Source organism: Semicossyphus pulcher, unplaced genomic scaffold, assembly GCF_022749685.1.
Source record: "Semicossyphus pulcher isolate SPU_LCO1_2020_fin unplaced genomic scaffold, fSemPul1.0.p SCAF_20, whole genome shotgun sequence".
NCBI classification, from domain to species: domain Eukaryota; kingdom Metazoa; phylum Chordata; class Actinopteri; order Labriformes; family Labridae; genus Semicossyphus; species Semicossyphus pulcher.
In genome coordinates this window covers 9424697-9437419 of record NW_027211694.1, presented here as the reverse complement: position 1 = coordinate 9437419, position 12723 = coordinate 9424697, and the positions used below count along the sequence as shown (strand labels likewise).

At 44.2% G+C, this 12723-nt stretch overlaps 1 protein-coding gene across 1 annotated transcript in view; it reads right to left on the bottom strand.

The window, feature by feature from the left end:
- plxna4 (plexin A4) overlaps positions 1 to 7158 on the bottom strand; it is a 208559-nt gene extending 201401 nt beyond the window's left edge. Inside the window, exon 1 of the mRNA XM_069670686.1 lies at positions 5923 to 7158. Within this exon, the coding sequence (XP_069526787.1) occupies positions 5923 to 7158 (1236 nt within the window). The remainder of the gene's footprint in view (positions 1 to 5922) is intronic.
- Positions 7159 to 12723: the final 5565 nt, after the last annotated feature.

The window sequence follows — 12723 nt, the reverse complement described above, 5'->3', positions numbered from 1 at the left end:
CGCAGAGATAAAAGGAAAAAGGAGGGATTCACAAATAAAGGAAGGAGCTGAAAATAGAACTCAGCATCTTAAAGAGAAATGTGTGTCAGAGAACATCCTCTCCCGTGTTTGCTGCTTCACTGAGAGCTTTTAGAACATCTCTCATTACATCTTTATGGATCATTACGAGGCACTACCATCTTATTTGTCACCCATAATGTGTTTATTCAAATATTGGAAAAATAATTAGAAAGAAAAACAGTCTGACGGTTCATTAGTTATGCTTAAAGAGGGGGTATTATGCTGTTTCACATTTTAAGACATAAATATAATGCTACAATGTTGGATGTTCAGACTAAACGTTGGTGAAGTTTCAAATCTGTAGGTAAAAGTATGTTGGAGTAATCACTGCTAAAAAAAGTCTCAGTCTGCAGGCTGCTGTGAACGTCAGGTTTCAGACTGTGTCCCAATTCAGGGGCTGCAGCCTTCAAAGGCCGTATCTGACGGCTGATTGCGTCGCAGCGGCGCGTCGAACGCTGTCCCAATTCAAAGGCTCCTTCAGATGCGGTCCTCCTTTTCCCCGGCCGTGAAGGATCCATCGGGTGCATCCTTCACGGCCCAACATATCCCGAGATGCATTGCGCGCCGATTCAAATGAGATGGCGGACTCTTGCGCAGCCGAGGAATACACTTTTTGGTTTCAACTCAATAGAAATGCTAGCGTTACACATATTTATAAAAACGAATGGCCGCTTAAAACAAATTATCTTTAAAATAATAGGTTAAGCTACTTGAAGTTAGTTATGCTAGCTAGTTAGCTGCTAGCTACCTGTTGCTAGGCGCCAGGAGCGGAGATTGGTGACGAAAGGGTAAGGGCGGGAACAGCTGGTGACGCAAACAGGAAATCCTCCGTAGACCAGACCGTCTCATTTCAGTTCGGCTTTAACGGTCTGCCCAGGCTACGAATGGAGCATCCTATGTAGAGCGCCTAATTCGAAGGCTGCAGCCTCTGGAGGAGGGACACAGCTGCTATATGACTCCGGCAGCAACGTCAAAGTGCAGCCTCGGCAGGCTTCGGAGAGCCGGCCAATCAGGAGAAAGCGGGCTTGTAGGGGCGGGGTTTCTTAAAGGGACAGAGCTGACTGAGTCCTTTCAGGCAGAGGCTGTATGAGGGCCTGCACAGAGCACCAGGCCCCAAACTCGGTCTGTGTTTTCAGGTGGAGGCCAGCCAGCAGAGTACAGTGATGGAAGACATTTGTTTAATCACAGAATAATGATATTGTGATGGATTCTGACCTTTAGCAAGTGGTATCATGTATGGAGATTTAATTAGCGAGCCAGGATAGCGGATATGTGGATGGAGTGGGGTGAAGTGGGGAGGAGAGGGAGGGAGGGGTGGGCAGTCTGGATGTTCTTAATGAATCCACTAGCCTTTCCCTTCCTGAGGATGTGGCCTAGACTGACTCATCAGCAGCAGCAGCAGCGGCGGGCTGATTAAGCTCCGCAATCAGTAGGAGGAGTGATGGAGATGGTCGGAACAGAGAGACAACACAATTCAAAAGGTTGGTCCAACAGAGGAAAACAGAAGAGGAAGAAGCGGCGATAACATGAAATAAGAGCGTGAAGGGAAGACAGAGGATGAATCGGAGGACGAGTCCCTTTCAAGTGAAGGATGAAACGAGGGGAGGGAAGAGCACGTGTGTCGGGAGAGATCAAGAAAGAGACTCAAAGAAACATCAGCGACCGAGTAGAATAATCTAATTAATTGGAGTGAATTCAGAATGTGAAGTCGATAGCACATGACAAATGTGGAAGAATAGCCCGTGGCGTGTTAGTTAATGACATGTAATTAATGATCATTAGCAGAAGGGATGAGGGGAAGGCTGTGGCCTGTCAGGGACTTACAGGCGACCTTGTGATTTTGTCATCCATGTTTAGAGGGAGGCAGAGACACAATGCTCTACTGCGCGCCTATGGAAGAGATCGTAAGAGGAAATAAAAGCCAGGGAAAGATGCGATGGCGGCAACTATTTTTATAAGAACATGAAGAGAAGGACAAGCAAAAGGAGAAAAGAGCGGCACAGGCGGTGAGCAATGAATCAAAGATGCGAGGGAAGAGAGCAGAGAGAGAATTTATTGCGATGCCGCTGTTTTGTTGTTCTGTTTTTTTTCTGCTGACACAGTGAACATGGAGGGAGCAGGCAGCGTTTTTTTTATAGGTCACATGCCACTTCACAATGATCTATGGATGCAGCCCCTTTGCAGACTTATACTGTTGAGCATGCATTATGTGGCTCAGCCAAGCGTGGACGTTTGGGGGTGAGAGGAAGCATCCATCCCCCCCTCTCTGACTCCCCCTCTTACCATCTATCCTCTCAACTGTTCTCTCACCCATCATGACACACTCTGTACACACTTTCTCTTCTCAACTTCTCCCACTTTTCATCTCTCCCACTTCAACTGAAAGCCTCTTAAAGGCGGCGTAAAGCAGCAAAGGTCTGACACCACTGAGTGTTAATGCTTTCTTCTTCTCAGGCCTGCTCGCTGTAAATGTTAGTGTGTCCTTGAACATATTTGTGCCTAAAGTACTTAGATGATTTGATTGTTAGGCCTTGAAAAACATCAGCATCTCAGTGTCTTTTAGTGTCTAATACTCCCTCACATGGCTGGATGAATGACATCGTTGGTTTTAATGCTGGTTCTATCACAGGCACATTGAAAACTAATATTTCCTGATCCAAGTTGACGCTCACCAATGCAGTTTTTTAAAAATAAACAAGGTCCTGTTGCAGAGCTGCAATCTCAGAAAGTGTCTCAGGTGTTAAAAGTCAAAGGAAGGGAAATGCAAATGAGCTAAATCCTCTTTTAGCCAGTTAAAAAATCCAAACAGTTTGACTACTTTTTGTGTTAGACGCAATGATACGAAATCTGCTCTGCAGAGAGGGTGATTGGCTGCAATCTGCCATCTCTCGAGGACCTGATCACCTCCAGGAGCCTGAGGCGTGCAGGTAAGATCAAGGCCGAGCCCTCTAATCCCGGGCAAGAGGCTGCGCTCCATCAGGACCAAAACCTCCCGACACAGGAACCGTTTCTTCCCCTCTACTGCCAGCCTCGTCAACAAGGCCCCGGCCCCATCCCACCCCTATACGTGGCATGGACTCTCATCCAGCCCCTCAGTCACTCATCATTTCTCAGCAACGTTTAAAGACTTCACACCTGTTGTACATATTTTGTGTTACACGTATTGTTTTTTATATTTTTATTCTTACTGCCTTGTTTATCTTGTTCTATTTAAGTCTTTTACTTATTTTTATTCTAGTTCTGTGTTCATTGTTGCTGCACCAAAATCACCAAAACTAATTCCTTGTATGTGTAAACCTACTTGGCAATAAACCCAGATTCTGATTCTGAAATTTTGAACTTCAGTAAACTCTGGCACACTGTCCAACTTGCAGAAAACACATTTTATTTGCTTGCAACATTTCGGTGCTCGCCCTTCATCAGGCAAAAACATCCGTGAAGATCGAGAATGGAAACGTTGCAAGCAAATAAATGTATTTTCTGCAAGTTGGACAGTATGTCAGAGTTTACTTGCGATTTTGACAGATTTTTTCCTCTCCCTTCGCATCTGTCCCATGAAGCAGATGTGCAAAGCGTTTCTCTTCTTTGAACTCAACTTCAGTAACAGTGATAAAGTTTATCTCCATCAACATACTGTATTTGTACATTAATTAGGCCTTAGTTTTACAGAAACTTTTATGAAAGTCTTCATTAGTTTTTTACCCATCTTTGATCCGATACAGCCAACTTTTATTGGGTCCTTAATAAAAAAAAAAAATTGTGAGATTAAAGCAAGACTGCGTAAGAGAAGTGTAAGAGTTGAGTAAGACCCTTATTTGATATTTATGTGGTAAAATAATAAGTTCAGGAACCAAAAAAGCACTCTTGCAAGCTTGTTTGGCATGTTCAACAGAATACGAACATGTGTAAGTGTGCTATGTGCATCTGTGCTGGCACTCTACACCCGAGGGGAGCACTGAGAGGAGAAGATGAGAACGATGATCTTAAACTACATTTGTGGTTATAATGAACACACGGCGCTCCAAGTCATGCATCATTTAAAGCAGCGAAGGAATTAATCAGAGACTAACAACCAATGATTCATAAAAAATCAACTGGGGGATGTTAGAAGTACAACCATCCATCATAGAAGTGAGATGGGAGTAACTCTGCATCTTAGCATGCAACACATAAAAAAGGCTCATAGGAAATACAGACAATATTTACACCTATTAATTTGCTAATGCTCAGGCAACAGACCTTTGATTCATGTCTTTGCATGTCTATCTATTTAAGAATGAGTCCTTATTTATGACACTAAAGCAGCCAAGAATGATCCGCTCTTTATTTTAATGAATCACGTAATAAACCTTTCATATACATCTGTATTTATTGCTATTATTCTACATTATCAAAAGCCTCTATGTCTATTTAAAAGCCAACATCTCCATCTCTGCAGAAGCCAACTTGGAAGAGTTGTGGCACGTGTGTGTGTGTGTGTGTCAGAACTCATCTATCTCCTGCAGAGCCCACCGTCACTTGTTCAGCAGGGTCTAATTTATGCGGTGGCGGTGGCGATACTGTGGCGCATGCTGAAATGGCATCATTCCTCAGCGCTAACCCCGGTGTGCTCCCTCACACTTCCTCTCCCTGCTGACAGCCCCCCCCCCCGGCATGATTTATCAGGCCCTCGAGCGGCAGACAAAGGCGCCCCGGAACGTGTGCCGCGTCAGAGGCGGAGTAATAGATAAACACTTTGATTCCAGAACCAAACATGAGAGAGGGTCAGCTTCAAATGATGTCTGCTGATAGTGCACCGCTGAGGTCAGAGCAATATGGACCGAGCAGCAGCCAGAGCATCAAATTTATGTTTCTGAAATACGATCATGACGAAGCGATCAAGTTCTTGTCACAAGTATTTGTGGACCTATACATTTTCATTTGTAGCTCTTGTAGATAGTGAGGCTGAGTGGACGCAGTGAAGAGGATCCTGTTTGTCGTTCCAAATATTGTATTTACGTTTGTTAATTTTGCTCTTTCAGTTTTATCTTTATGCAAATACATTATGCATTTCTGTAAATCCACAATAACAATTAAAGAACTCGTACCAAAAAGCCACACGCTTGTGACATTATACCTTTAACTAATATACACACTTTCATCACTTTAACCGATTAGCTACACCTCTCTGAGCTCGAAATTAGCAAGTGCGTGCATGGTTCATTTAGCCCTGCTTGCCATATAGACAAACATGATAACTAACAAATGCACTCTGATGGAGGTAATGTCGTATTACTTGAGCTTGGCAGCTTTTATTAATGACGTTATATGTGATCAACAACAACAAAAAAATGCTCTGGCTGCATGTGTAGGTGGTCCAAACATGAAACACCTAATTTAACCTTGTTTTTTTATGTGCACAAAGTGAGAAATCAAATGAACTGAATCACTGAATTTGTAATGCTGTTACGGAGAATTGAATTATGGTAATTTGGCGGAGCATTCGGCTGCATTGTCTAAAGGGTGAGCAGATTAAAAGAGGCAGTGGATGGTTAATATCTCGTCGTAATGGGATGGAGCATGAACCCACCCAAGAGCACATTCTTCATGGGGACCTCCTGCTGTGCACGTAAGCTCATTATAGTTGCATGTGGGAGACAAGTGATCACAAGTGATTTTTCTCCAGACAGACACCTGTAGTGTCCCTTAATAAGAAATCACACTAAGGACACTAAGAATTAAATAACATTTTCCACAAAGTATGAGTGGAATAAAAAAGAACTATAACAATGAAGCACAGATTTCCCCAGCTCTGTCATTAGGCTGTGTAAATGTGGCTGAAGGTCAGGTGTGTATGTGTTTCCACATTCTCGTTGTACTCACCGCACTGCTGCAGGGAATATCTTTGACTTTGAGCCAAGCCAGGTCCAGTGTGCCCTCCCCCTTGTAGCACGACTGCAGCCTCTCCTTGATTTTCTCGTTGATCTTGCGCAGAGAGAAGACACACAGTGCGGAGTCCTGCGAGGCTTGCTGCGGCCGCCTCTTTTGGCCTTTGGAGAAGACGGCGAAAAGAACATCATCGTCCGGTGCCACGTCTAGTGAGCGTGCCAGGATAGCACCAGCTTTGGACAGGTAGGCCGCCTCCAGTAATCTGTACTCCACGTTGCCACTAATGCATCCAATAGGCACCTCCACGTAGGAGTTGAAGGCAGTGTCTGCCTTGCAAAGGCGGACGATCTTGGAGGTGTAGACCTGTTCTCGACCTGCAGAGGAGGACCCTGTGGTTGGTCCGCCTCCCATCTCAGGCTGCAAAGTCAGGAAGTAGACAAAGTTCCCACTGGCAAAGCCATAAATGTAATAAATGTCAAAGTCTGGGATGACAGTGAAGGTGTCTGAGGGGATCTTAATCATTGAGGCCACAAACTCGTCATGGAAGACGTAGGCAAACATGCCGTCCTCCTCAGAGTTTCTGGCCAGTTTGCGGCTAGAGATGGTGGGGAAGTACTCTGGCTTGCCGTCCACTGCTGTGGCTACAAACAGCATGTCTGGAGAGGCGTTGCCATATGACACAATGACGCCAAACACAGAGCCGCTCTCATTGACGCCAGAGAGGTAGTGCTCCTTCTTGTGGAAGGGCTCTCCTAGTTTGAAGAGGTCATCCAGGCGGAGGAGTTTGCAGATGCCCTGGTAGAGGCTGCCACACGCCAGCAGACGGTTCTCCCGATAGTCCATCAAGAGCATCTTGTTGACATTGTTGGTGAGCGTCAGAGGCTCACTGCAAGGCTGGACAATACGAGGTGGATAGCACTTGCGGTTGTCTTCATCTGGGCCGGTCTCATGGGAAACCTGGACCTCCAGACCTGGAGACAGTTTGTATATGCGATTCACAGCTCCCAAATAAACATTGCCATTGCGATTGTCCACCGCTAGATGGTTGAATGTCCACTCAGGGTTCTCAGCACAGAACGATGCGTACTCCTCCTCCTGGAGGGATGCTGTGATCACCTGGGAGCCGGCACTGTGAGCCTGCACCACTGTTTGTGACGTCACAGGAAGTGCCAGACTAGACAGGAAGCAGCACACAAAAAAGCAGGTCCGTGTCCTGATGAGGGACGTCATGGCTGTGCTGAGGCTGGGGGTGGTGAGGAAAGGGAAGGAGGCTCAGTCCAGTGCTGTCGGCCAATCAGGATCAAGACTCTCTCGAGATGGAGGACATTATGTTCCTAAAGGAAGAACAGAAGAAACTCAGTGAACACCATCGAGATGAGCGCAAACATAAACAACAAATTACTAAACTATCACATGAAATTAAGCTTTTTAAAGACATTTTAAATTTTCTAACTTTATCAGGCACAGATTAAAGCATAGCATCTTTAGGAAGAATAATGAGGAAAACAGGTGAAGAGGTTACACACTTGAGACTCCAGCACAATCTATACTTAGAAGAAGAAATGGGCTAGACGAAAAAAGGAATGAGGCTAAGGCACAGAAGAGCTTTAAAAGGCAGTGTGCAAACAGAGCTTTAGCCAATAGCATCACAAAGTCTATGGATTGAGGAGGGGGACGTAGGAGGAGGAGGAGTAATGCGTTGTCTCAAAGGAGGTGATCAGCATGGCTCTGCACCATCTCTCTGCATGGACCCCTGCCTCTCTCCACCCCTACTTGTCTTTCTGCTCCAGCCGCTATGCACCTAATTGATTCTCCCCTTGGAGTAGCAATTTGCATGCTTTGGCGATTTCTCTCTTTTCTCCCAATAGGGCAGCTCACCTGCTGACACTGCTAGCAGAGAGAAAAGGACCTTCTTTCTCTCTTTAACATACCTGCACACACACACAGACACACACACACAACGCTTTATGGGCAGAAGAGGAACAATTAGGGAGGAAATGCAAGTGGTTGCAGAAATACGCTTCCCTTAAGTCCTTAGGTCATTTGCAAAGTCTCAGCATTACACACGCAGTCATCACAGACAGACACACACACACACACAAAAACAACACGTGTAAAACAATGCCAATTTAATGATAACGCTGCATGCTGACAGTAGAACCATTATATCTATACTGTCTGAGAGCAAAAGACACACACCAGTACAGGTTATCAAGGGGAAATGACAGCACTTCCTGTAAACATGGTGGTCCCCTATGTGTCTCATTAGGCCTCTCCAGTGGCACCCTGGGTATTATGAGGAGTTATGTTCACCTGGGTAGTATCCAGGTATTAGTTTTACACAGACACACTGCCAAACACGGCAGTTGAAGTCCTGCAACACATCATGCACTGACACTCTACAGTGTTATTGTGCATTACACTGAGACCAAAATGCCCTCATTGTCGAGTTACAATAAAACATGTGCAGTTTCAGTGTATGTAAAAACAATACCAATACCTTTTTTTCTGTAATTCAATTAAATTTAATCAAAGTGTCTGTTAAGTCACTATCTTTCGCCGAATGAAAAAAAAAAAAGGGTGCCCAGTTAGTGACGCGTTTTCCATCACCCAGCAGTGGTTGGTCTGCCAGAGAGGGTAGGCGGAGCTAAGCGGCTGCTTTTCTGGTCTCTGAGGAAAATCAAGAGTTACAACCTGAGCCAACCGTGGACGTCACACATGTAACACTGTCTGGACATCTGGGAAGTGTGCTCCCGCAATTACCGTTTATCGCCACAGGTGGCGCCAAAGAGAACGAAACTGATTGTCACTCATCTAAAAGCTATGCAAGAGCTTTTTCATCACACTTAAAGACAGCTATGACAACTTTCACATTATATATCAAAAGTTTTGGCAAAACATTTCTATTCTAATTTTTGCCATAAAATAACTTTAATCTTAAAAGTCTACTTGTTAGAAGCCCTTTGATATCATCCCAAGGAACACGTTCACTCATAAAAAGGTGCTACCGCACATTATCAAGCCACAGATCTCATCGGAGGTTCACATCCAAGCAATCACAAGTTGTGGTGGTGTCAAACGCAACCTCGCTGCAATCTTACCGATCTCCCCTCCACTCCATCTCCTGGCAGGCAGAGAGAGAGAGAGAGAGAGAGAACAGAGCAGACAGCCTCTCAAAGTGATAAGAGGACCAGAGAGGATGATGAGAGGGATAAAAACCGATCCAGAGATAGAAAAGGTGACTATGTTCACAAGTGTGTGCGTGAGTTAAAGATCGACCATAGGTATGAGGAAGGCAGGAGGGGTCATAAAATAACCCTGCAGTAAATAGACAATCCAGGCACACACAAGAATGTGTCATAGATAGTAACTAAATCGCATGAAATCAACAAACTCAGGAGCCTGAAAAAAAACATCACCAAATTCATATTAGCTGCCGGGCAACTGCACTAAAAGTTGTTTCTGTTTCGTGTCTATTCTCTAAAGAGAAAGTGTGAGAGCGTCTGCAGGGAGAGAGGCTCAGAAAAAGGAGCTAGTTGTAGCTGCTGCTGCTACATGAGGAGTAATGACAGGGCAGCGAGCCCATAATGTTCCTCTAAAAATAAAAGGGCAGCCGCATATTAATCTCATACACGGAGCAGCACTGGAGCACCCGACCCTCATTTACCTAGCGGAGGGGACGGCCATAACAAAGTGTTCCTCTGAAAATCCCAGACAACTTGATTCAGCAGTAATTATTAATAGATAAAGGGGAAAAGACGAGAAGAGGGAAAATGAGGGCGTGAGACTGAGGGAGAGGCTGTTAAACCACCTTCACATCCACCTATTCTCGTGAGTGTAAACACGACTGCAGTCAGATGAAGCTGACATCCAAAACAAAACAAAAAAGAGAAGAAAGGCTCACAGTCGTCTCCCTTGAGAAATAAATGAGAGCTTCGCGAGCATAAAACACACTAAAAATCTCTGAGAGGAAAAAGAATTACACCCTCATCAGTGGTTCCCCGCGATGGCAGCGTGTCTGCCACAAGAATGTGTTGGTGAAATGCAATTATCCTCCCTGACGGGGGGCGAGCTCGTTTAGCTGCTGTTTGCTTTTGCCTGCTGATCATCAAGCGCCATTAATTAAAGCTTGCTTTGGTTCTGAGGATTTATACATCAGACACGCACACTCACACACAGGCTGATTATTCTAACACGTAGTTTATCTTTATCCCGATGCATGCCATCAGCGCGCACGCCTGTTCCCTCGCCTGCTTTTATTTATGCATATTAAAATAAGATGTGAAAGTGATGATGTTTGAAGACAAGTGCAAATTAGAGGAAGTCAGTAAAAAATATTCTAATTAGTTTGATAAAATAGTTCATCCTCTTTTACCATAAATAATCACGCCTGCTCTCACTGATGGAGTTTATAGAAAATGTTTAGAATGTAGTTGTGAAAATAAGTTGCCTGCCAATGATGCAAAAGGAGGGGGCTTTAAAGAGCAGCTCCACTCATGTTTTAAGACGTATAAAATGCTCTGCTTGAAATAATAAACTGTGTCTGATATGTTTTTTTTTTTGCAAAACATGTTTAATTACCTTGTAAAAATGCATCTCCTCCTTCTCCCTCATTAAAAACTCCCCAATCTGCATAGTCCTCGCCCACTATGCAGATTTCCAACCGCCCCCTCCGTCGTGAAAACAAAACACGTCTCTGCCATCATTAAGTGGTAACTTCTTGAAACTTAGCTAGCTTGAAATGTAGTCATTAGTAGTAGTAAAATTAAAAATTACGATGACGTTACAGCTGGCTCGCACATCGCCAAAGTAGTTGCCATAGGTTACACATAATGATATGCGTAGCGTCACCCCGTCCATTAACGGGATTGGATCCTTAGGTTTGTGACGTCTCAAACCTGCTGATCTGAAAACGTGTTGTTCAGCCTGTCCTTGGTACACTGCAGTTTAAAAGCCCAGCCATGGAGATGACTGCTTATGTTGTCCCTGATATGTCTGTTAGCACATGACAAACACCACATGGAGATGTTTACACAGTTAAACACTGGATTTGCACTGGAGGGGGTCTTTAAGAGCTAAACGTATGTACGCAGACTAATGAGGGCTAGCTGCCAGATTTACTCTAATATCAGTCAGTAAGTCAGTCACACATTAACAGACTCACAGACAACAAAAAGTGCTAATGAATCCATGATTTTCACTCTTTCCCTAACAGACATTCGTAGTATTGTTGGAACAATGAGCAAAAACAACACTGTTTGAGTGTGTGAGCTTTTGTTTGTGTGCACTCTTTCCATCTGTGGGAGACGAAGCTGAGCCGAGTCCTTAAAAAATAATTGGGACGTTTCTGCTTTACCGTTTTGTTTCCTGTGTCTTAAATGCTGTCAGGAGGAATCACATTATCCCCGTTAGAAAAACACAGGAGATATAAACTGTTTACATTTATAAATGTGTGCCAGTTAAGGGAATTAGCTTGTTTTCAAGAGGCGGTTAAGTGTGAGAGAAGAGAATACACCAGAAAACATTCTCTGCTTTGTCTCTCACGTATACGTTTAGTTTTGCCGTCGTCAATATTTCTCAAAACTTTGGACATGATTCAAAGAGCAAATTGGGTTCGAAGATCAGCGGCTACAATTTGCCCTGTTTCAGACCAAATATTTTGATGCTGCAAAGCTAATTTCAGAGACAGCAGTATTACACAAAGCCATAATGGATATGTCAGGAGGCATTTTGCTTTGACAAAGATGGTGTAATGGAGAGTCGAGGCCAGACACGACAATTGGGCGAGACACAACAGAGAAAGCAAGCCTCGACAAAATAATCTCCTGTTATTTTCTGACAGAGGGGGAGGCATTTATGTTGTAGAAATGACTCGGAAATGAAGAAACTGTCAAAGTCTTTGGTAAACAGCTTAACTTCTCACAGTGTGGGGAACGTTTAAAAATAGTGATCGCATTCATAAAAACACTATGACTCAAATGGGATTAGGAGATTATGGGTGAGTAAGGAGTAGCATAATTACACATAATCCTTTATATTCATAAGGAAAACGCAGGTTTTATCGAAGGTAATCTGTCATGGGGGGGAAGGAGGTGAATGAATGACAGCTGCTAACACACACGGACAACAATTAAGGCCACAGCATGACAAGTGAATGGACCTGAACGCAGCACAGAGACAGTGATGACAAACACTTAAAGGGAAAGAACAACTGAAGGTAGGTGGAAGTAAAGTTTAATAGACTCTAGCCATTCAAAGTGACAGGAAGAAATGATGGTGAGATGTTAAGAGTCTCGCTCCACTTACAATAAGGTCACTCAGTGCTGTATCTCTTTGATTAGAATGGGGAGATGAACGGAAGCATGGCTGTATTCATTCAAGGATGTAAGCAGGCAGAAGCTGTGCCCCAATCCAGGGGCTGCAGCCTTCGAAGGAGGCGCTTTATCGAGGATATGTTAAAGCCGAACTGAAAAGAGACTGGTCTACGGAGGGTTGACCTGTTTGCGTCACTGGCTGTTCCCGCGGTTACCCTTGCGTCACCAAACGCCGCTCCTGTCGCCTAGCAGCAGGTAGCTAGCAGGCTAACTAGCTAGCATAACTAACGTCACGTAACTTAACCGATTATTTTAAAGATAATTTGTTTCAAAGGCCCTTTCATTTTTTTAACGTGCTAGCTATTCGATTGAGTTGATGTCAAAAACTTTTACATTTAAAAGTGTATTAAAAGGCCGCATAAGAGTAAGATTGGCGCACAACGCAGCTTGGGATACGTCCTTCGTGGCCCAGGAAAAGGAG